We start from the raw sequence: 25,324 nt of genomic DNA on the forward strand, positions 1-25,324 counted from the left end.
AGACTCCTCCCTGAGTGTGAAGCCTGATGCAGGACTTGATCCCACAACCCAGGAGCTCATGACCTGGGCCGAAATGATGCTAAATTGCCTGAGCCACCCAGACATCCCTCTTGTGTTGTCTCTTTAAGGACAGGGCCTGTACCCTCCGCACTCTCCTAGAGCAAAGCTTCCTAATTATGAATATTCCAGGTGTTAATCCCTACTGATTGTTAGGCTCCTCTGGTTTCCCAAACCAAATGTTATGGGGGATCTGTCTTCCCCATGTGGGTCCCTTGTGCCTGGGGTACCTGGTTTGGGCATCTGGTCATCTCCCCTTTCTGCATCTGCCAGTACCTCCCTCCCACAGACAGTCTTTGGGATCCCTTTGGCTTTCCACCCTTCCTGTATTCTTTGATGTGGTGCCTTCTTTACATTTAGATGTGGAGAGTCTGTTCTGCCAGTCTTCAGGTTATTTTCTGGGTCATTTATGCTGATAGAGGCGTTATCTAGTTGTTCTGTGGGATGAGGTGAGTTTAGCATTCTCCTATTCCACCATCTTTCCTGGAAATCTCCCCAGTCCCCCCTTGTAATGTATGTTGAATTTGGTTTGCTAAGATTTTGTTGGGCATTTTTGTTTCTCTGTTCATCAGTATATCGGCCTGTAATTTTCTTTTCTTTGTTGTTGTCTTTATCTGGTTTTGGTATTAGGGTAATGCTAGCCCCCTAAAATGAATGTGAGAGTGATTCCTCCTATTTTTTTTGGAAGAGTTGAGTTGAGAAGGGTTGATATAATTCTTATTTTAATGTTTGGTAGAATTTATCAGTGAAGTCATCTGGTTCTGGACTTTAACCCTTTGGGAGATTTTTGATGACTCTTTCAGTCTCTGTAGTAGTTGGTCTGTTCAGATTTTGTATATATTTATGATTCAGTTTTGGTAGATTATATGTTTCTAGGAATTTATCCATTTCCTCTAGGTTATTCAGTTTGTTGCTATAAAATTATTCAGTCTCTTATGACCTTCTGTAAGTATGGTATCATTTTTAAAAATATTTTACTTATTTTATTTTTTTTATTTTATTATTATTATTTTTTTATTCTATTTATTTATTTGACAGAGAGAGAGATCACAAGTAGGCAGAGAGGCAGGCAGAGAGAGAGAGAGGAGGAAGCAGACTCCCCGCCGAGCAGAGAGCCCGATGCGGGACTCGATCCCAGGACCCTGAGATCATGACCTGAGCCGAAGGCAGCGGCTTAACCCACTGAGCCACCCAGGCGCCCCCTATTTTACTTATTTTAGAGTGAGCGTGAGTGCATGAGGGAGGGTGGAGAGAGGCAGAGGGAGAGAGAGAAGCAGACTAACCCTCCCCCCCCCCCCCCCCCCCCCCCCCCCCCCCCCGAGCAGGGAGCCCAATGTGGTACTGGATCCCAGGACCCCATGAGTTTCTGTGCTATCGATTTTTAACATTTCTTCTTTCATTTCTGCTGTTGCATCATCATCTTCTTCTTCTTCTTTTCTTTTTTTTTGTCTTGGTGACTTTAGCTGCAGGATTGTCTATTTTGTTTATCTTTTCGAAGAACCAGCTCTTAGTTTCATTGATCTTTCTATTGTTTTTTTACTCTCATGCTCTCTCCTCTAACATTGTTATTTCCTCCTTTTGCCTAACTGCGCCTTGTTTTGTCTTTTTATTATTTTTTTTAACCCTAGTTCCTTGAGCTATAAAGTTAGGTTATTTGAGATTTTTCTTCCTGTAAATTTTGCTATTTTGCCTTTCCAGTTTCATTTATCTCAAAGTATTTTTTTAATTTCTCTTTTGATTTCTTCATTGTTGCATTGCTTGCTTATTGACATGTTGTTTAGTTTCTACATATTTGTGAATTTTCCAGGGTTTTTTTTAAACATGTAATTAATTTCTAGATTCATGAAAATATGCTTATATGCTTTCAGTTCTCAAATTTATTAAAATTTGTAGCTCAACATATGATCTAACTTGGGAAATGTTTCATATGCACTTGAGAAGAGTGTGTATTCTGTTGATTTGGGATGGAATGTTCTGTAAATTTCTGTTAAGTCTGTTTGGTGTTAAATGTGTCCCAAAGGCTGATGTTTCCTTAGTGATTCTCTGTCCGTTGATGGAAGTGGGGGCATTAAAGTGCCCTGCTATTATTGTATTGCTGCCTGTTTCTCCCTTTGGATTTATTAATATTTGCTTAAATTATTTATTTTTAAAGATTAAAACAAATTTTTTAAAGTAATCTCTATATCCAACGTGAGATCTAGAGTTGCATGCTCTTCTGACTGAGTCAGCCAGGTGCCCTGCCTTGCTTTATATTTAGGTGCACCTGTGGTTGACATGTAAATATTTGCAAATGTTATATCATCTTTATTGGATTGGATTGACTCCTTTATCAGTATGTAGTGCCCTATTTTGTCTGTTATTACAGTCTTTGTTTTAAAGTTTATTTTGTTGGATACAGGTATAGCTTTCTTGTGGTTTCTATTTGCATTGAGTATCTTTATCCTTTCACTTAAAGTTTGCATATGTCTTCACATCTAAAGGGAGTATCTTGTAGGCAGTAGGTGGATGAGTCATGTGTGTTATTTATTAATTCATGCTGTTTTTTGACTTGAGAATTTAGCCCACTAACATTTAAAGTAATTGTTGATAGATTTGTGCCTGTAACCATTTTCTTAATTGCTCTCTGGATGTTTTTATGGTTCTTCTTAGTTCCTTGCTTCTCTTGATCTTTTCCTTTGTGGTTTGATGAGTTTTTTAGTGGTATGCTTATATTTTTTTTCTCTTTATTTTTTGTGAATTTACAAGAGATTTTTGCTTTGTGGTTACTATGAGGCTTACATACAATGACATGTCTAAAATGATGTCTTTTAAGTTGATAACAACTTAAGTTTGACCCTGTTGTAAAGCTTAACATTGTTAATCCTGTCCCATCATGTTTTATGTTTGACTTCACATTTTACATCTTTTTAAAAAATATAGGAGTATTTGCTTATTTTTAGATTGTAATTCCAGTATAGTTAAGATACAGTGTTACATTAGTTTTATGTATACAAAATAGTGGTTCAACAATTCCATACATTATCACACAGTGCTCATCAAGACAAGTGTCTCCTTAATCCCCATCATCTGTTTGAGACCTTCTCCCTCCACACCCCCTCCACCATGCCCCAGCCCTCACCTTGTTCTCTATAGTTAAGTCTTTTCTTGGTTTGTCTCTTTTTTTCCTTTGCTCATTTATTGTGTATCTTAAATTCCACGTATGAGTGGAAATCATATGGTAATAGTTTACATATTTTAAAAAAACTTTTATTTGAATTTAACTAATAAATACATATAGTATTAGTTTCAGAGGTAGAGTTCAGTGATTCATCAGTTGTCTGTAAAGTCGGTGCTTATTATATCACATGTCCTTAATGCCCATCACCCAGTTACCCCAGTCTGCCCCACTACTCCCCTCCTCTCCAGCATCCCTCAGTTTATTTCCTATAGTTAAGAGTTTCTTATGGTTTGTCTCCCTCTCTGATTTCCTCTTTTTTTTTTAATAAAGATTTTGTTTATTTATTTATTTGACAGACAGAGATCACAAGTAGGTAGAGAGGCAGGCAGAGAGAGAGGAGGAAGCAGGCTTCCTGCTGAGCAGAGAGCCCGATGCTGAGCAGAGAGCCCGATGCGGGGCTCGATCCCAGGACCCTGGGATCATGACCTGAGCCGAAGGCAGCTGCTTAACCAACTGAGCCACCCGGGCGTCCCTGTTCAGTTATTCTTGATAAGTATCTGATTTTATTTCGTAATTTTAAAAAATGGATGCTCTTTAGTCACTTTGAAACTCTTAAATGTATGTATGTTAATGTCATTCTAGGGTTAACCTATTTCCATTTTGTTACAAATAAAACCGTTTCCTGATTTTTTTTTTTAAAGATTTAGTTATTCATTTTGGAGCGGCAGTGTGGAGGGGCAGAGGGAGAGAGAAACTCAAGCAAACTCTGCACTGAGCACAGAGACTGACGCATGTTTAGATCCCACAAATCTTGAGATCATGATCTGAGCTGAAACCAAGAGTCGATGCTTAATCACCTGAGCCATCTAGGTCCCCCAGACTTCCCCTTTATAGTCATACAGTTCTCTTATCTTTTGACAAACCTATATGGTTGTGTAATTAATACCACAGTCTGGTTTTAAATATTTACATCTCCTCAAAACATTTCTTAGTCATTCTTCTCTTTTTACTCTTACTCCCTATTAACTATTGGTTTATTTTTTTTCACTTATTTTCCCTTTTTAGAATGTCCTGTAAATGGAAGCATACGGTATATAACTTTGTGTCTGTTGCCTTTGACTTGGTGTAATTTTGAGATCTTGATGTTCTTAGGTGTGTATCAGTAGTTTGTTCTTTTTATTGCTGAATAGCATTTTGTTGTATGGCTGCACCACATTTTCTCTGTTCACCTGTTGATGGACATTTGAGTTTCCAGTTTGGGGCACTTATGAATACAGTAGTCATAAATATTTGTGTACAGTTTTGTTTTGTTTTTGCAGACATATGTTTTTATTTTTCTCAGATATAAATTTAGGAATGGGATTGCTGGGTTCAATGGTGAGTGATTGCCTAAGTTTATAAGAAACCTGCCGGGCGCCTGGGTGGCTCAGTGGGTTAAGCCTCTGCCTTTAGCTCAGGTCCTGATCCCAGGGTTCTGGGATCGAGTCCTGCATCGGGGATCCTGTTTCCTCCTCTGTTCTCTGCCTACTTGTGATCTCTCTCTCTCTGTCTCTGTGCCAAATAAATAAATACAATCTTAAAAAAAAAAAAAGAAACCTGCCAACTCTCTTCCAAAGTGGCTGTACCATTTTATAATATATACATATATATGTATAATATGATTGTGTTTGCCTTCTCAACATATTTTATTTGTGTTATTTTATTTTAAGTATTCCTTATTTCATCTTGATCACCCAGTATGGGGCTTGAACTCATGAACCTGAAATCAAGAGTCACATGCTCTTCTGACTGAGCCAGCCAGGTACCCCTCAGCATTATGTTTTAAAGGTTAATCCATGTTGTAGTATGTATCAGTCAGTACTTTATTCCTTTTCATTGCTGAGAAATATACCATTGTAGGACTGTACCACTTTGTATTTATCCACTCATCAGTTGATGGGGACAGTTTAGTTGTTTCCACTTTTTGACTATCATGAATAATCTGCTTTGAATATTTGTGTTCATTTTTGAATATTTGTGTTCATTTCTCTTGGCTATATTCCTAGAAGTTAAATAGCTGTGTCATAATTAACTCTATGTTTAACATTTTGAGGAACTGCCACAATGTTTTCCATAGCAGCTATGCTATTTTACATATCCACCAGTAATGTATGAGGGTTCCATTTTCTCTATATCCTATCCAACATTTGTTATTTTCTTCATTATTTACATCCCAGTGGGTGTGATCATGCTTTTACTTTTAACCTATATATGTGTTTTTTTTTAGGTAGATTTATTGGTGATTGTGTAGCTGGGTCATGATATTTAATCCAGTCTGACAATTTGTGCCTTTTTTTTTTTTTTAAAGATTTTATTTATTTATTTGACCGATGGATATCACAAGTAGGCAGAGAAGCAGGCAGAGAGAGAGGAGGAAGCAGGCTTCCTGCTGAACAGAGAGCCCGATGAGGGGGCTTGATCCCAAGACCCTGGGATCATGACCTGAGCCAAGGCAGAGGCCTTAAACTACTGAGCCACCCAGGCGCCCCCAATTTGTGCCTTTTTTTTTTTTTTTAAAGATTTTATTTATTTATTTGACAGACAGAGATCACAAGTAGGCAGAGGCAGGCAGAGAGAGAGGAGGAAGCAGGTTCCCCGCTGAGTAGAGAGCCCGATATGGGGCTCGATCCCAGCACCCTGAGACCGTGACCTGAGCCGAAGGCAGAGGCTTTAACCCACTGAGCCACCCAGGCGCCCCTCAATTTGTGCCTTTTAATTAGGGTGTTCAGATCATTTATTTTTCAAGTAATTGTTGCTGTGGTGGGATTGAAATCTACCACTCTGCTACTTGTTTTCTTTTTGTTTCATTTGTTCTTTATTCCTTTTCCTTTTTTCCTGCCTTTTAGGTTATATATATATTTTATATGTATATATTTATATACTTTATATATAAATATATATTTTAAATGTATTTATATATATATTAATGTATCCTATTTTTTGTTAAGTTTTTTTTCTCTTTGATTAGTTTTTATTTCTATATATATAAATATATATTTAAGATTTATTTATCTCAGAGAGGGAACATGTGTGGCAGGGAGGAGCAGAGGGAGAAGGAGGAAGAGAAACTCAAGCAGATTCTGCACTGAGCAGAAAACACAAAGCCCAACATGAGGCTCAATCTTATGACCCGGAGATCATAACCTGAGCTGAAACAAGAGTTAGATGCTTAACAAACTGTGCCACCCAGGCACTACACTTTTAGATAATTTTTTTATGGTCCTATTTTATCTTCATTTTTGGCTTATGAGTCTTTAGTTTAAAAAAATCAGTGATTTTCCTGTTTTTACAATATGTTTTTATTACAATCTACCTTTAAGTACTATTATATTGCTTCATCTTTAATATTATATTTCAAATCCCTTCCCACATTCCTTTTTTTTTCTTTTTACTGTGATACCTTTTACATGCTATAGTTTATTTGTTTTTTTAAAAGATTTTACTTATTTCTTAGAGAAAACAAGAGTATGCACAATCCGAGAGCAGCAGGTAGAGGGATAAGCAGACTCCCCACTGAGCAAGGAGCCGGAGCCCAATGCGGGACTTGATCCCAGGACCTTGGGATCATGGCCTGAGCCAAAGGCAGACACTTAACCAACTGAGCTACCCAGGTTCCCCTATAGATTGCTTCAGGAGTTGGCAAGGAGTTTGTTTTGTAATGGGCCAGGCACTAAATATTTTTGACTTTGCTGGCCATATGATATCTGTGACAACAGTCTCTCTTAACTCTGCCTTTGCTGTGAGAATATCCATAGACATTATAAAAGCAAATGTGCCCGGATTGGACTGCTAGCCATAGTTTGCCAATCTCTGCATTAGGCTGTCACCTATCTTTTTTTTTTTTTTTTAAGATTTTATTTATTTATTTGAGAGACAATGAGTGAGAGAGAGCATGAGAGAGAAGTTCAGAGGGAGAAGCAGACTCCCCAAGGAGCTGGGAGCCCGATGCAGGACTTGATCCTGGAAGTCCGGGATCATGACCTGAGCCGAAGGCAGTCGCTCAACCAACTGAGGCACCCAGGCACCCTGTCACCTATCTTTTAAAATGATTAACAGTAGGGGAGCTTGGGTAGCTCAGTTGGTTGAGCATCTCACTCTTGTTTTGGGCTCAGGTCGTGATCTCAGAATCATGGAATCAAACCCCACACTGGGCTCATGCTCAGCATGGAATCTATTTGGCCCTCTCCCTCTGCTCTCTCCCTGCTTGTGCTCTCTCCCCCTCTTTTTCTCTCAAGTAAATAAATAAAATCTTTTTAAAGTGACAATAAAAAAAGGTCTCTTACATTAATCTTAATTTATACTGTCTCCAGTGCTTTTCATTTCTTCGTAAGTCACCTTGTTATACTCCGGCTAAGGAACTAATTTTAACACTTTTTACGGTCTATATTTGTCAAAATAAATTGCCTCTGCCTTTTTTTTTAAAATTTTTCTTCATTTTTAAAAAGTATTTTAAAAAATTATTTCTGAGAGACAGAGTGTGCATGAGTGGGGAGAGGGATAGAGGGCGATAAAGAATCCTCAAGCAGACTCCCCACTGAGCCCACCATGGAGACTGACTTAGGGTTTGATCCCAGGACTCTGGGATCATGACCTGAGCTGAAGGCAGAGGCTTTAACCCACTGAGCCACCCAGGAGCCCCTCCTTCATTTTTGAAAGATATTTTCACTTTGTATGTACTTCTGGGGCAATAACTTTTTCCTTTCAGTACTTTGAAAATGTAAGTCCATTGTCTACTGCCATATATGTGACGAGAAGTTTGTTGTGCCTCTTTGTTTTTCTGAACATAATCCGTCATTTCTCTGGATGCCCCTAAGATTTTCTGTTTATCTTTGAATTTCAGTAGTTTGATTATGCTACCTGTTTACATCTTTTGTTTTGTTTTGTTTTGCTTGGGTTTCTCCAGGTGTCTTGGAACTGTGATTTGGTGGTTTTTGTTTGTTTGTTTGTTTGTTTTGTTCTTTAATTTGTTTTAGGAAATTCTTGTTCATTATTTCTTCAGGTGCTTCTGCTTCACTCTTTCCTTCTGTATCTCTAATCACACACGTTGGACCTCTCAATATTGTTTTCTTAGGTCTTGCGTGCTGTTTCCTATTTTTTTGTTGTTTATTTTTTTAATAGTTTTTTCTCTTAGTTTGATTAATTTTTATTAACCCATCGTCAAGTTTACTTGAACTTTGCCATCCATCTAATTAGGAACACTGTAAATAAAAGCCTGTGCTGGAGATTTTTAAACCATACAGTAGGCCGAATTTGGACCATAACCCATGAGGAGGCCAGTTATGGTTACACATTCTTTGATTCTTTTTTTAAGTTAAGACTTCTTAAAAAAATTTTTTAGGAAATGTAGGATTACTTTTAGTGAGACTTCAGCAACTCTTAGCACTGCTCACCAAAGTTTTATAAGTTGTTAATTATTTAATTTTGTGTCTTACTTTTAGAAATAGTTCACAATCTGCCTGATTTGCTTTTTGTTATCTACTTAAAAAAAAAAATAAAAATAGCAGAGCCCTTATATTCCAGTAAGAACTGATACCTGAAACTAATATAATGTTACATGTTGGTTATATCCCACTTAAAAAAAGATACCCAAGTTTTTGGGTTTTGCTTTTTGTTTTTTTGAGTAAAAATGAAAAATTTTTTTTATGTCATGCTTAACTATTTAAAAAAAAAAATTGAACTCCTAGCTTTTGTCTTGAAAAGTTATTTACATTCTGAGAATTAAAATGTAAAGATTACACTCTTCCTACATAACTGATGTATCTTTAGTCAAATTAAAAAAAAATTCCATTTCACTGTATATTTCATTTTTTTCTTGTGTTGAATTTTAAAAATATTTTTATCTTTTAATTGAATTGGGATCACCAGTGGGATGAGGCAAAGAAGCAAGATAGACTCACTCATTTTGTATTGTTTTTATTTAGGATTTTATTTATTTATTTGACAGAGGCATAGCACAGGCAAGGAGAGCAGCAGGTACAGGGTGAGGGAGAAGTAGGCTCTCCACCAAGCAGAGAGCCCAATGTAGGCCTTGATCCCAAGACTCTGGGATCATGACCCAAGCTGAAGGCAGCTGCTTAACCGACTGAGCCACCGGTGCCTCTGTTTTAAGTAGGCTCCACACTCAGCATGGAGCCCAACGTGGGGCTTGAACTTAAAACTCTGAGATCAAGACCTGAGCTTGAGATCAAGAGTCAGATGCTTAACCAAATGAGCCACCCAGGTGTCCCAAGATAGACTCATTCTTATTTTTTTTTTTTTTTAAGATTTTATTTATTTACTTGACAAAGAGAGAGCACAAGTAAGCAGAGCAGCAGGCAGAGGGAGAGAGAGAAGCAGGCTCTCTGCTGAGCAGGGAGCCGGATGTGGGGCTCCATCCCAGGACCCTAGAATCACCACCTGAGCCAAAGGCAGCCAGCCGCTTAACCAACCCAGGCACCCCTTTTCATTCTTTACTGTGCCACTTAATTTGTGAATGCCCTAAATATTGTATGTTTTCAGATATCCTCCAGAAGTTTCTCACCCAGGGGAGCCTGGGTGAATCAGTCGTTGGGTGTCTGCCTTTGGCTCAGGTCATGGTCCCAGGGATTGAGGGTCCTGGGATTGAGCCCTCGTTGGGCTCCCTGCTCAGTGGGGAGCCTGGTTCTCCCTCTCCTACCCCCTGTGCTTGTAATCCCTCTCTCACTATCTTTTTCTCTTTGTCAAATAAATAAATAAAATCTTAAAAAAAAATAAAAAGTAAATAAAAGTTTCTCACCCATATAAACTACATTATCATAACCATATTACTGTGTCTAAATACTCTGTGTCAGGTGAGCATACCCAAAAGACAACATTGTCACTCATCTTGGGTTATATTTTGGGTAGGCAAACAACACTCTTAATTCCTGCTGAGATGTAAGAAAGTGGAAGTCAAGGGGCCTGGGTGGCTTAGTTGGTTAAGTGGTTGCGTTAGGCTCAGGTCATGATCTCAGAGTCCCAGGATTGAGTCCCGCATCAGGCTCCCAGCTGCATGGGGCGTTTCCTTCTCCCTCTGACCTTCTCTCCTCTCATGTTCTCTCTCACTGTCTCTCAAATAAATAAATCTTAAAAAAAAAAAAAGAAGTCATGTACCAACCTGCTGGACAGTTCAGAACATAACCTCTGACATTTCTCAGGAAGCAAACACAAAAGCCATCATAAAAATTATGTATTTAAAAAAAATGTGTATTTTAGGTGGCATTATTCTAAATAAATTAGGAAATTAAATAGGAGGCTACTTGGGCTTGGAAGTTGACAGTGCAGGGCCAATTAGCATTGGTTTCCAGTGTAAAGGCCTTTTATAAAGCAGTGACTCTAGTCTAGAATATATAATCCTGAATATTGTAAGCACATTCTTTGCATGTTATTTATCATATAAAAATAACTTTCCTCTTCACAGTTTATTTTTCCTTTGTGGCACATTTTGAACTGCAGAATCCTTTATCTACCATTTGGCTTTCCATAAGCTATCAGGCAGGATCTCTGTGAGATTCTCTACTTTGAGAAACTATGTGCCTAATATTTATTTATGATATGTGACTCATTATTACATTATTATGTGTTTTCAAAATAGTGTCTGATAATTCAGTGCCTTTTAACAATAGATAAAATGTTTCTAAAGACTTTTTCCAAAAATTCAGATGTTTCTTGGGGCGCTTCCCAGTCTTCATTGGATTTGTGGTTGGTGTTTTTTCAAAAATAAAGGACTAAACTAAAATTTCTATAAGTTTTTTTTTGTTTGTTTAAATTTTACAGTGTAATTGCTCATTGAGGTAAACATTTGTGTCTACTCAGTACTCATCCTTGTTTAAAACTTTTGTGACTGAGATGTCCTTAGGCTTATAGTAAATTGGCTAGCTTCAGTGACCTCTCTCTGGCCTTTGAAGTTGGCGCAATCCATTATAGCTACCTAAGGGTTGTGTGGCTATGGAAAAACATATTTTTGTTGTTGAGTGTTCTTGCTTTCTAGTAATTTTATTTTCTGCTCAAGGGATTTAGTATCTGTTCAGATATTTTATTTTTAAAGGCCACATAAATAATGACTTGATCTCTAATCTTAGCTTTGAAAATTTCCCAGACACTAATAAAGGTAATGTCTGATGACCTATTACATGAAAATACTACTCAGTGGCCAGCAATCAGTGCTATTTAAAAATGTGTATTTTATTCTGAAAATTATTTCTATGGCTAAAAGGCTTTGTTAGTAAAATTGTGCATCTAATAACATAATTTGGTGACTTTAGGCCTAGATTTATAGTAACTTTTTACATATCACTGAGACAGTATAGTTTAAAACACTTTGCTCTTCAAAGATTTAAGATTTTGTTTATTTTTGAGAGAGAGAGAGAGAGCACAAGCAGTGTGAGAGGCAGAGGGACAGGACAAGCAGACTCCCCACTTAGTGAGGAGCCCAGCATGGGGTTTGATCCCAGGACCTGGAGATCATGACCTGAGCTGAAGGCAGCTGCTTAACTGACTGAGCCACTCAGGCTCCCCTGTACTAAATAGTTCTGAGAAAAATATTCAATAAATCATAGTCTTACCAGAAACAGCACCTGTCTCTTGGACTAGTAAGAATTTTTGGTCACAAAATGTTCTATAGTAATCCTTATTTTGCCTGAATATGCACTATCTTGGCAGTGACTGTATGAGTATGATTTTAACGAAGGGATCAGCCTACTGCTGAAGACCAGGGTTATCAGTTAAATCATGTGGACTGTCCACATAAGGACATTAACAAGGTTGATTATTAGTGGAGTGAAAGAGAACTTTACCGGGTTGTATTATATATGACAGGGTGTATTTATAAAGAAGAGGAACAGTTTTCTCCCACTGGTCTGGACAAAGCTGGAGTTGCCATTTGTGGTCTGTCTTTACTTGTTTTATATCTATAATAACAGATCCTCTTGGTAAAAACCTGCCCTAGGCACTGTGATGGTTTTTTGTTTGTTTAGCTTTGTGTTGTTGTTGTTTGTGGTTGGTAGAGAAAACTGCATATTGCTGCCTTGATAATGTTTTCTTATTTGGCATTCTGTTAAAGGGAGATATACAGGTCAGTGAATCAGAATAGAGAGCCCAGAAGTAAACCCATGCCTATATAGTCAATTTATGACAAAGGAGACAAGGATGTACAGTAGGGAAAGGGTAGTCTCTTCAGTAAATGGTGCTGGGAAAACTGGATCACAATCTTACTTCATATTCAAAAATTAACTAAAAGTGCCTTAAAAACTTCAATGTAAGACTTTAATCCAATAAAACTCCTATAAGAAAATACAGGTGAGGGGCGCCAGGGTGACTCAGTTGGTCAAGCACCTGCCTTTGGCTCGGGTCATGATCCCAGAGTCCTGGAATCGAGTCCCGCATCGGGCTCCCTCTCCACGGGGAGTCTGCTTCTCCCTCTGACCTCCTCTCTCATGCTCTCTCTCACTGTCTCTCTGTCAAATAAATAAATAAAAAAAAAATACAGGTGATAAGCTCCTTGTATTAGTCTAAGTGAGGTTTTTTGCTTTGTTTTTGTTTTTGTTGTTTGCCTCTAACTCCCAAAGCAGGGGTAAAAGAAGCAAAAATGAATGAGTGGGACTACATCAAACTAAAAAGCTTCTGTACAGCAAAGGGAACTGTCAACATAATGAAAAGGTAAACTGCTGAATGGGACAAGATATTTGCAAATCATATGTCTGATAGGGGTTACTGTCTAAAATATTACGAAGAACTCATACAACTCAACAACAGCAACAAAAAACAATCCAGTTAAAAAATGGGCAGAGTGAATAGATGTTTTTTCAAAGAAGACATACAGATGGCCAAAAAATATATGATAAAACACATACCCGCCCCCTCCACATGCACATAGGAATAGTACTCAGCCATAAAAAATAATGAAATATTGTAATTTATGACAACATAGATGTAGCTAAAAGGTATCAGTCAAAGTGAAATAAGTCAGAGAAAGACAAATACCAAGTTATTTCTCTATCAGTGGAGTCTAAAAATACAGAACAAAGAAAACAAAACCCAGACTCATAGATGCAGAGTTTAGGGGTGGGGAGCGGTTGGGATGCAAAAATTGGTCAAGGGGATTAAGAGGTTCAAATTTCTAGTTATAAAATAACTTCAGTCTTGGGGATATAATGTACAGCATGGGGAATACAGTCAATAATAATATATTAACTTTATATGGTTAGAGATGATGACTACTGTGGTAATCAGTTTGTAGTATATACAAATATTGAATCACTGTGTTGTACACGTGAGACTATTAGTGAGACTAATAGAATATTATTTGTCAACTGTACTTCAGTAAAATCAACAACAAAAAAATGAAGTTTAGTTCTTTGTTGCTAAACTCTAAGTTATAAAAGTGAAGAAACTATCTGCCTAATTAATTTCAGCCTTTAATGGAAATGTGTTATAGCCTAGTTGGACACTTGATTCCAATAGAAGGGAAATAATTCATTCACTTTTTTGAGGATAGAAAATAGTTCTTCTTCCTTTCTTTACAGCAAAAATCATGAACGTATGTTCACAAAACGTATTCAATGTTAATTTTTAAAGTTTCTGCGTATTTCCTCTCATCAGTTGTAAATAATGTATCTGACAATAAAATGGAAAAAGTTGAAATTTTCCACTTGTGCATTTTGAGCTTCTCAGAGGTATTATAAAACTCTGGAAATAATAATAAAAGATACTAGGCTTTATACAGTGCTTTTTGTTTGAGGAACTCCTATAAACACTAATGCATTGATCCTAACACAGTACTTGATTGTGACTTTAAAAGGTCATGAGTTAGTGCTGTTACAAAAAGAAGTTTAAAAAGATTGGAGGGGGAGCTCTAACTTATAAATATTGTTTAAAAAATATCTAGATAAAGGTTGATCTAGGCAATAGAAAAAATAAAAAGGGAGATTTTTGTTATTTAACTTTTCTCTTAGTCTGTGATAGATTTTTATCCCTTTAATTTTTTTTTCATTTATTTATGAATCTTAAAGTCTGATTCCCTTCTTAGAGTAGTAAGCAGAATTGTTTTTTAAATTTTTAGCTCTTCTCAGCCAAGGCTTAAGCCTGTGATGGTTTTCTGAGTTTGTCACATTAACATAGCAATGCATTTTATTGGTCCTGAATTAGGAGATCATTGTTTTAATTTTCTTAGTTTAATATTTATGGTATGTAGCTGTTGATTTTGATGATTATGGTGGTCATGTGGCTTAATACTCAACTTTTTTGTGTTTTGTAGGTTTATTCTTCAGTCCAAGGAGGTAATTCACAGTCAACTATTAGAGAAACAGAAAATAGCAGAGGAAAAAATTAAAGAATTAGAGGTAAGTTTTAAGTGAATATTGACATTAAATTTTAAGAAAAAGCTAATTATCTCACTGTGTGATGTTAAGTGAAAACATATGCCTGCCAAAGTCATGTAATATTGTTTTCATTTTTTCAAATTGTGTTAGAACAATAAACCAATCATATTCATGACTGTGTAAGATTCCACCCCTCTCCCTGCAAAGGAACGAAAAAAGGAGGGAAGGAAGGAAGAAAACAGAATAGTCTCTTGGAAATTTAGAGAGTTTTGAAGATGGGATGCTGTTAATCTGAATGTATTTTCTCCATTGCCTTCAAAAGAACATGTCTGTTTTTAAAAACAAAGCAGGGGTGCCTGGGCATCTCAGTAAGTTGGGTGTCCAACTCTTGGTTTTGACTTGGGTTGTGGTCTCAGTGTGGTGAGACTGAGCCCTGCGTTGCGCTCCCTCCTCAGCACATAGTGTGCTTAGGTTTTCTGTCTCCTTCTGCCCCTCCCATTCGTTCTCTCTCTCACTCCTGCTCTCTCAGTAAAAATAGAAAAATCTTTAAAAAAAAAGGGTGGGGGGCACCTGGGTGGCTCAGTCGTTAAGTTTCTGCCTTCAGCTCAGGTCATGGTCCCAGGATCCTGGGATTAAGCCCCACATCGCATCGGGCTCCCTGCTCTGTGGGAGGCCTGCTTCTCCCTCTCACACTCCCTTTGCTTGTGTTCCCTCTCTTGCTGTCTTTCTGTCAAACAAATAAATAAAATCTTAAAAAAAAAAAAGGATAACACATATATGTTTAAACACCACATATTGTGGTGGGCTGGCTTGAGAGTGGGTAATGATAATAGTATTTAAAGGGTCTTGATGTTTGTCTCTTACGTATTGTAATTCATCTAACGTAGATAGGTATAACTATCTGAAGGATGGTTCTGCAATGAGGAAAAAAGTTTCTCTCTTTGTTTCTTTTTGCTAGGGAAAAAGGTGATGACAGAGTAACTTAGTAAATTCTTGGATAATTGGAATTTATTACATTTTCCATATACATTAAGACCTTTTCTTGGGCTTGAGTAGAAGGTCCATCCTATATATAGTAAAAGTTGGCCCGGGCAAAAGACTGGTTGTTATTTCTTTGGGGCCAAGATTTCCTGAAATGGGGGTGGTTGCAATGACTTCATAGGTCACTTTATCTAATTTTTGTGAGTACTGTTTGAGGCAGTAGTTCAGAATCTGACTCAGCCCTCTACGGAATTGGTGAGACACCCCCTGTATCCTCCTGGGGATTTCTTAGGGGCACCAACTTGGCATGGCCTGACTGTGTAGTGTCTTAGGTTACTTAGGTTTATTTTTGACTACTGACCATAATTTAAACAAACTCGATAATAGATTTATAGCTTAGAAAGGTGTTTTGTAAAAACAAAACAATTAAGCATGCAAGCAAAAGACAAAAAAAGAAAAACTTAACTTTTAGTGACCATGTTGTTATTGTGTCCTATTTTATCATTCTTGTTAGCCCAACTGTTCTAGATTGAATTTTATATCTTCTACTGTTCTCAAAGTAACTTTTTTTTTTTTTAAAGATTTTATTTATTTATTTGACAACAGAGATCACAAGTAGGCAGAGAGGCAGGCAGAGAAAGAGGAGAAAGCAGACTTCCTGCTGAGCAGAGAGCCCGATGTGGGTCTTGATCTCAGGAGCCTGGGATCATGACCTGAGCTGAAGGCAAAGGCTTTAACCCATTGAACCACCCAGGCACCCTCAAACAAAGTAACTTAAAAAAACTCAAAATAAAACTATTTCATGTAGATAAATGAAAACCTGTTTTTGCAGCTGTAGGTAAATACATCTAAAAATTATCCTGATGAATAAGTAACCAGATGTAAAGTACTGTGTATATGACTCTCTTTTTATGAAAACACAGAAAGTAAGAGCTCTGTATAAACATTCAGAATGATATGTCAGTGGGAGGGCGCCTGAATGGCTCTGTCTCTTAAGCATCTGCTTTCAGCTCAGGTCATGATCCTGGTTCTGGAATCAAGGCCCTTGTTGGGCTCCTGAGGAAGGAGCCTGCTTTTTTCTCTCCCTCTGGTGTTCCCCCTGCTTGTGCTTTCTCTCTCTCTCTCTGTCAAATAAATAAAATCTTTAAAAAAAAAAAATATGTCCGTATATGTATTACATTAACCCTGGTTACCCTAAGGAAATTAGGTGGGATATGGGCATGAAATTATTTTTTTTTATAATCTTTGCATTGGATAAATTATAGCAAGCACGTGTTAACTTTTATAATTGAAAAGAATATTACGGTAAAATTGCCACAGATGATTTTAGCATACTGTTCAGTTTTGATATATGTTAGGATTTTTTTTTTTAAAGTAAGCTTGAAGTCACGATCCTGACATCAAGACCTGAGCTGAGATTAAGTTTTGGACGATTAATCAACTGAGCCTCTCAGACACCCCAGGAAATTTTTTTCCCCAAGTTACCTTTTTTTGGAGTTTTTCAAATATTGGTAGAGTATCCTGAATCTGCCAGATAATAGAAATAGATTAGCTGGCTTGTTGGTACTATTTGAAATGCTAATTGCAGCTACAAAAATGTTGCACAGTTAAACATCTTCTTTGCTAGAACATTTCACTGTGTTTTTTTCTTTTTAATCTTTTATTTTACATGTTTTTTTAATATGACAAAAGCATCATAATGTGTACTGTAAAAAAAAGAAAAATAGCCAATAAATACAGCATGATTAAATGAAGATGGTGTTTTCCCCTCTTCCCTGCACATCCCCAGATGTCACCTCTGCAGTTTGGTGTGTATCATTCCAAACTTTATTTTATAAACAAATTCATACACATGGATATACTTTTTTAAAAACAACTTTATTTTCTAAAAATATTTTTATTAGAGGGAGAGAGGGAGAGAGAGGCAGGCAGAGGGAGAAGCAGGCTCCCCATTGAGCCAAGTACCCCAATCAATGCAGGACTCGATCCCTGGGATCGTGACCCGAGCCAAAGGCAGGCACTTAACCAATTGAGCCACCCAGGTGTCCCTATACTTTTTTTTTTAGATTGTATTTATTAGACAGTAGGCGGAGAGGCAGACGGGGGAGGGGGGAGCAAGCTCCCTGCTGAGCAGAGAGCCCGATGTGGGGCTCGATCATGACCTGAGCCGAAGGCATTGGCTTTAACCCACTGAGCCACCCAGGTGCCCCACTATACTTTTTTTTTTTTAATAAAGAGGAGTTATGATGTGTATACTGGTTTTCATCATTTGACAGTTTATCTTTCCATTTCTAGTTTATATTTTCCACTTTCTTGTTTTCTACTTCTCTTATCGTTGTAGGTTACCCAGTATTTAATTAATTGCATGATCCCTATCTCTGCATTTAGTATACTTTCCAATACTGCCCTAATATGTATTTTTAATAGTATCTCCCACTACACCCTCTCTTCTCTCCCCTTGAGTAATCCTATACTTTGCACTGCCGTACTCTTATAGTTTTGTTACCTCAGCCTGAAATGTATGCATGTACACAAGCCCACATGTGAACTAATGCATACATACATTGTTAATTGTAGTGTTCAGATTCTTTGTGTTTCTTACTGATTTTTTTTTTTCTGATTATTCAGTTAATTATTGAGAGAGAAGTGTCAAATCTCTATGGTGAGGGCGCCTGGGTGGCTCAGTGGGTTAAGCTGCTGCCTTCGGCTCAGGTCATGATCTCAGGGTCCTGGGATCGAGTACCGCACCGTGCTCTCTGCTTGGCAGGGAGCCTGCTTCCTCCTCTCTCTCTCTCTGCCTGCCTCTCTGCCTACTTGTGATCTCTCTCTGTCAAATAAATAAATAAAAATCTTTAAAAAAAAAACTCTATGGTGATACATACCAGTTTTTCCATTTTATAGCTTAGTGGGCACTGGTGTTTAGTGATCACTCTCTGTGTAGTTAAGTGCTCATTATTATTGTATACATAGTTTGGAGGATAGGTTTCATTTTGCTTTATCTGGGAATTTCTCAGGTCTTTTAAATATAATATTCTACTGACTTCTGGCTTCTGTTGTTGCTGGTAAGAAGTCATCTGTCAGCTTAATTGTTGTTCCTTTGTCTTTTTTCTCTGGTTACTTTTCTTTTCTTTTTTTTTTAAAGATTTTATTTATTTATTTGACAGATAGAGATCACATGTAGGCAGAGAGGTGGGCAGACAGAGAGGAGGAAGCAGGCTCCCCACTGAGCAGAGAGCCCGACATGGGGCTCGATCCCAGGACCCTGGGATCATGACCTGAGCTGAAGGCAGAGGCTTTAACCCACTGAGCCACCCAGGCGCCCCTCTCTGGTTACTTTTATGTATTTATTTAAAATATTTATTTATTTGAGAGAGCCTGTACACGAGTCGGGGATGGAGTAGAGGAAGAAGAGAGAGTATCCTCAGACACCCCGCTGAGCGAGGAGCCAGACATGGGGCTGGATCCCAGGACCTCAAGATCGTGACCTGAGCCAAAACCAAGAGTTAGCTGCCCAACTGGCTAATCGACACAGGCACCCCTCTGGTTACTTTCTTTCTTTTCTTTTAAGATTTTATTTCTTTATTTGAGAGAGAGAGAGATAGTGAGAGAGAATACAAGTGGGGGTAGGGAGAGGGAGAAGCAGGCTCCTTGCTGAGCAGGGACTCTGATGTGGGGTTTGATTTCAGGACCCTGGGACCATGACCTAAGCCAAAGGCAGATGCCTAACGGACAGAGCCATCCAGGTGCTCCCACTCTGATTACTTTTAATATTCTCTTTGTCTTTCATGTTTTGTGGTTTCTTTGGGATATGTTTAAGTGTGGAGTTAGTCTTTTTATTATTTTATTTTCCTTTTTTTTTTTTTAAGATTTTATTTATTAATCTGACAGAATGAGAGAGCACTAGTAGGGGGGACAATGGGGAGAGAGAGAGAGAAGGAGACTCCCTGCCAAAGCAGGGAGCCAGATGCGGCGCTCTATCCCAGGACCATGGGATCATGACCTGAGTCGAAGGCAGATGCCTAACCATCTGAGCCGCCCAGGTGCCCCATACCCATATTTTCTTAATCCTACTTGGTTTAAGTTGGGTTTCCTGAATCTGAGGATTAAGATCTTCCATCAGCTCTGGAAAATTCTTTTTTTTCTTTTTCTTTAAAAGATTTTATTTTGTTTCTTAGAGAAAGGAAGGAGCTGAGGGGGAGGGAGAAGCAGACTCCCCACTGAGCCGGGAGCCCCGTGTTGGGCTCCATGCTAGGACATTGGGATCATGACCTTATTAGAAGGTAGACACTTAATCGATTGAGCCACCTGGGCCCCCCAGTTCTGGAAAATTCTTATATTTCTGAATATTATTTCTTCCCTATTTTCTCTATTAAGTGGTATTTCCTTCTGGAATTCCTCCCCCCACCCCCACCTTTAAAGCAACTGTTTCCACCATTGGCAGTCACATCTTTTTGTTATTGTTGTTAAAGATTTTATTTATTTATTTGACAGAGAAAGAGCACAAGCAGGGGGAGCAGCAGGCAGAGGGAGAGGGAGAAGCAGGCTTCCCACTGAGCAGGGGGGCTGACGTGGAGCTCAATCCCAGGACCCTGGGATCATGACCTGACACATAGGCAGCCTCTTAACCGACTGAGCCACCCAGGCACCCCTGCAATAGCATCTTAACTGGCTGTTTTAGTTTTTTCTTTTTCACATCTCTGGTTTCCCCCTCATCAATTCTTTTAATGTATTTAAGCTAGAATATCCTTTGTTACATATTAGGAAATCTGGTCCTGTTATGCCTGTGTAAAACCCATCATTGTTCTTGGGTAAAGTTCAGACTTGTTAACATACCTTCAAGGCTTTTTGTGAAATGACTCCTGTCTATTTCTCTCATCTCCCTCATTTCCTTTGCCTTCTTTTTTCTTTTCTTTTCTTTCTTTTTTAAAGATTTTATTTATTTGAGAGAAACTGAAACAGATAGTGAGAGAGCATGAATGGGGAGGAGAGAGAGAAGCAGCCTCTCGACCAGTGGGGAGAGCAATATGGGGCTAGATCCCAAGATCCTGGGATCATGACCTGAGCTGAGGGAAATTGCTTAATCAACTAAGCCACCCAGGTGCCCCTCTTTGCTGCCTTTTACATTTTATACTCCAGCCTTTCAGAAATAATTCTGTTTTTAGAACTTGCTGTGCTTTCTTTGTTTCTATTAGATCTTTGGAAAAAATAATTTCCTCCACTGGGGAACTTTCTCCTCCTGTAGTTATTAGTGGCTCCATATATTAATACTCAAGATCTTAGTTTAGGGCTACTTCTAGGAAGCTTTTTCTGATTCCTCAGTCTTTTTTTTTTAAGATTTTATTTATTTATTTGACAGAGAGAAATCACAAGTAGATGGAGAGGCAGGCAGAGAGAGAGAGGGAAGCAGGCTCTCCGCTGAGCAGAGAGCCCGATGTGGGACTCGATCCCAGGACTCTGAGATCATGACCTGAGCCGAAGGCAGCGGCTTAACCCACTGAGCCACCCAGGCGCCCCTCTGATTCCTCAGTCTTAAATCAGGTCCTTTTTCCTTATTCTCTCTAATGATTTTATCAGTTTCATACCACAGTATGGTAATTTGAGCATAAAAACTATCACCACTTGAGATAATTACAAATAGGGTTTCCTGGGGGCATCTGGGTGACTCAGTTGGTTAAGCGGCTACCTTGGGCGCAGGTCATGATCTCAGGGTCCTGGGATCAAGTCCTGTGTTGGTCTCCCTACTGAGTGAGGAGTCTGCTTCTCCCTCTGTCCCTCCCCACTGCTTGCTCTCTCTCTCTCCTCTTTCTCTTTCAGGTATTAGTACCTGAAATGTTCCTTTCATATAGGGAGTTATGTTACTTACTGCAAGGGTAAAGGCAAGTACTAGCTAATTGGGCAGGTAGTCTTACTGTCTTTTCTGTCTTTTTATTCTTAACACTCCTGTGTTTACAAAATACTACCCAAATGTTGGGTTATTCTTTGAACCGTAGTTATTTTACTGGGATTGATGAGAAAATATTTTCATTAACAGATTCACAGTACAATAGTGTTTTTTAGATTTTTATCTGTCCTTTATAAAGATGGTAAATCTTTATAAATCAAATTCTGGGAGGAACAAACATCATTTAATCCTAATGGTAATTAGTATAGACCAATGATGCTGATCTTGTTTAAGAGAAAATATAAAATGATGGCTTTAGTATGATAGAGTAACCATGTTATTTATGTCTGTTTTTTACCCATTCTGATAGTTTTCGGGGGGGTACCTGAGTGGCTCATTTGGTTAAGCATCTGCCTTTGGCTCAGATCATGATCCTGGAGTCCTGGGACTGAGCCCCACCCTGGGTTCCCCGCTCACCGGGAAGCCTGCTTCTCGCTCTTTGCTTGTGTTCCCTCTTTCACTGTCTCTCTCTCTGTGTCAAATAAATAAATAAAATCTTTAAAAAAATTCTAGTAATTTTTAAGTAAAATAGCTGAAAGTATATATGATACATAATACAGTGTATGTTGTTAGAAAAGTACAAAAGCTTAATTTCTTAAATGACATGAGTATAATTGGGATTTGGAATCATAACTGTGAGTTTTCTTTTTTAATATTTTATTTTTTTCTTTGACAGAGGGAGATCACAAGTAGACAGAGAGAGGTGGGCAGAGAGAGGGGGGAAGCAGGCTCCCTGCCAAGCAGAGAGCCTGATGTGGGGCTTGATCCCAGGACCCTGAGACCATGACCCGAGCTGAAGGCAGAGGCTTTAACCACTGAGCCACCCAGGTGCCCCCATGACTCTGAGTCTTATCTGTTTTTTTTTTTTTTTTTAAGATTTTAAAATTACTTTTAAGTTATCTTTATACCCAATGCAGGGCTTGAACTTACAAGCCTAAGATCAAGAGTTGCACTCTCCACCAACTGAGTCAGCCAGGTACCTCTCATCTGTCTTTGTAAAAATAATTTTCTTTTTGAAATGTACAACATTGCTACAGTGGGAATATAGAAGTTGTTTTTTGTTATTTTGTTTTGTTTGAGAAAATTCAGTTTTAGTTAAAGTTGAGTTACAACATTATTGATTGAGGAAATATGTTCTAAAGAGTGAAAAAAAATACTTCCTGTATTTTTTGCTCATTTTTTTTGAAGTAAGAAGGGTATAATTTATGGAGTTTTTTTTGCTTTAAAAAAAAAAAATTGGATTCAGCTTTCAGATGAGCCTAGAGCTCAATTTCTGACCCTCTTGCCTTATGAATCTCAACGTTTTGGAATCCTTGAGATAACTGTAAGCTTTCAGTGATGTGTTTGAGCGCATTTTGAAAACCAGGTTCATGCTTAGGTTTGCTCCCTTGTTCCAGGTGAGGGGCAATTATTGCTTGAGCCTCATCTGCATTTAGTCTAAAGTCCTCATTAGCTTTTAGACACCCACGTGTACTGGGTGGCCACTTTCTCTCCTTTATCTTTGACGTGGTCACCACACCTTCCACTACCCTGGTTAACTTAGCAGTGACATAATAAAAATAAGAGTAAGGAAACCCAGGACATTCTGGCCTGCATAATGCCGCTTCTGACGCAAAATATTATAATCTCAGGGTTGTGAAATAGCTCTGTAGCTCATGCTGTAAATAAAATCTAAAAAACTATAAAAGTCCCAACTCTTGCACAAAAAAACGACAATTTTGGTCAGATAGTGGTTCCTGAAACAAGGAGGAAGAATAGTGGCAGGGCAACTGGTAGGAGGTGCTTGTGACATTCTGCAGTTGGCTGAGTTTTGAGACTCTGATGAGAAAATGTTTTGGAGGAGTTCCCATGATTGAGAAAGTTTTACTCTGCCTATTGAAGATCATTTTTTCCATAGCATGGGTGGTAACTGGTAGGCACTTGGCTGGATGTCCATGTTTTGCCCTGAGTACTTCATTTTTAAGGTGGCACCACTGTGGAAACTATGGGAACCCCTCTTTGGAGGTGATGTCAGATGGACATTATTACATGATAGACAGTGATTCTGTGATGTTTCGAGAGAAGGACAGGTGAGAGAAGAGCAAGTGATGGGATTTTTTTTTTTTTTTAATTTTAAAGATATTTATTTATTTATTTGACAGAGAGAGATGACAAGTAGGCTGAGAGGCAGGCAGAGAGAGAGAGGGAAGCAGGTTCCCGCTGAGCAGAGAGCCCGATGCGGAGCTCGATCCCAGGACCCTGAGATCATGACCTGAGCCGAAGGCAGTGGCTTAATCCACTGAGCCACCCAGGCGCCCCCAGTGATGGGATTTTAAAAAACACATTAAACAAGAATTATACTCAGTGCTGGCATAGCTCAAAATTTAGAATCCATTAAGAAATTAGTCATTTATTTTGTAGTGAAATATAGCATTTAAAATAAAAAAAGGGGCGCCTGGGTGGCTCATTGGGTTAAAGCCTCTGCTTTCTGCTCAGGTCATGATCCCAGGATTCTTGGATCAGGCTCTCTGCTCAGCGGGGAAACCTGCTTCCCCCCTCTCTCTCTGCGTGCCTGTCTCCCTACTTGTGATCTCTGTCTGTCTAATAAATAAATAAAATCTTAAAAAAAACCACCTCAAAATACATAGAGCTTAATACAAATTGACATGCATCAGGCTCTCCCACTCTTTTCTTCCCTTAATCACAGTGCCATCCCTGCCCCTTCCTATAGCTATAACCCTAATTTTTGTGATAGGTATTAACTTTTTCCTTTAAGTTTTCATTTAAATTCCGTTTAGTTAACGTACAGTGTACTGGTGCACCTTCTTGGCTCAAGTCATGATACCAGCGTCCTGGGATTGAGCTGCACGTTGAGTCCCATGTTGTGCTCCCTGCTCAATGGAGAGTTTGCTTCTCCCTCTGCCCCTCCCCCGATTATGCTTTCTCTCTCTTTCTCAGATAAATAAATGAAATCCTCAGCCCCCTCCCCCAAATCCAAACAAACCATATAGTATACCCTTAGTTTCAAATGTATCATATAGTGATTTAGCACTTCCATACGTCACAGGTGCTCATCACAAGTGTACTCCTTAATCCCCATCACCTGCTTAACGCATCCCTTCACGCACCTCCCTTCTGGTAACAATCAGTTTGTTCTTTATAAGTAAGAGTCTGCTTCTTGGTTTGCCTCTTTTTCTTTCTTTTCCTTTTGCCTATTTGTTTTTTTCTTAAATTCCACATGTGAGTGAAATCATATGGTATTTGTCTTTCTCTGACCGATTTATTTTGCCAGCATAATACTGTCTAGCTCCATTCATGTCATTGGAAATGGCAACATTTCATTTTTTTTAATGGCTGAATAATATATACCATATCTTTATCTAGTCATCAGTTGGTGGACATTTGGGCTATTTCCATAATTTGGCTCTTGTAGGTAATGCTGCTGTAAGTATCAGGGCGCATGTATCCCTTTGAATTAGTACTGTTTTTGTTCTTTGGGTAAATACCTAGTTGAGTGATGCTAAATTGTAGTTTTACTTTTAACTTTCTGAGGCATCTCCATATTGTTTTCCAGCATAACTGCACCAGTTTGCATTCCCACTAACATTGCATGAGGGTTCTTATTTCTTTGCATCCTTGCCAACACCTGTTGTTTCTTGTGTTTTTGATTTTAGTCATTTTGACAGGTGTGAGGTGATCTCTCATTGGTAGTTGTGATTTGCATTTCCCTAATGAGCAGTGTTAAGCCTTTTTAGTATGTCTGTTGGATGTCTGTATGTCTCTCTTGGAAATATGTCTGTTTATGTCTACTGCCTGTTTTTTAATTGGATTATTCATTTTTGGGGTGTTGAGTCT

General features: G+C 38.4%; 1 protein-coding gene across 1 annotated transcript in view; it reads left to right on the forward strand.

The window, feature by feature from the left end:
- The window catches only part of PFDN1 (prefoldin subunit 1), a 66,253-nt gene that overhangs the window by 16,964 nt on the left and 23,965 nt on the right, over positions 1–25,324 (forward strand). The window contains exon 3 of the mRNA XM_004744816.3: positions 14,505–14,589. Coding sequence (XP_004744873.1) covers positions 14,505–14,589 — 85 coding nt within the window. The remainder of the gene's footprint in view (positions 1–14,504; positions 14,590–25,324) is intronic.

Source organism: Mustela putorius, unplaced genomic scaffold (assembly GCF_011764305.1).
Source record: "Mustela putorius furo isolate JIRA1106 unplaced genomic scaffold, ASM1176430v1.1 tig00000145_pilon_pilon_pilon, whole genome shotgun sequence".
NCBI lineage: Eukaryota > Metazoa > Chordata > Mammalia > Carnivora > Mustelidae > Mustela > Mustela putorius.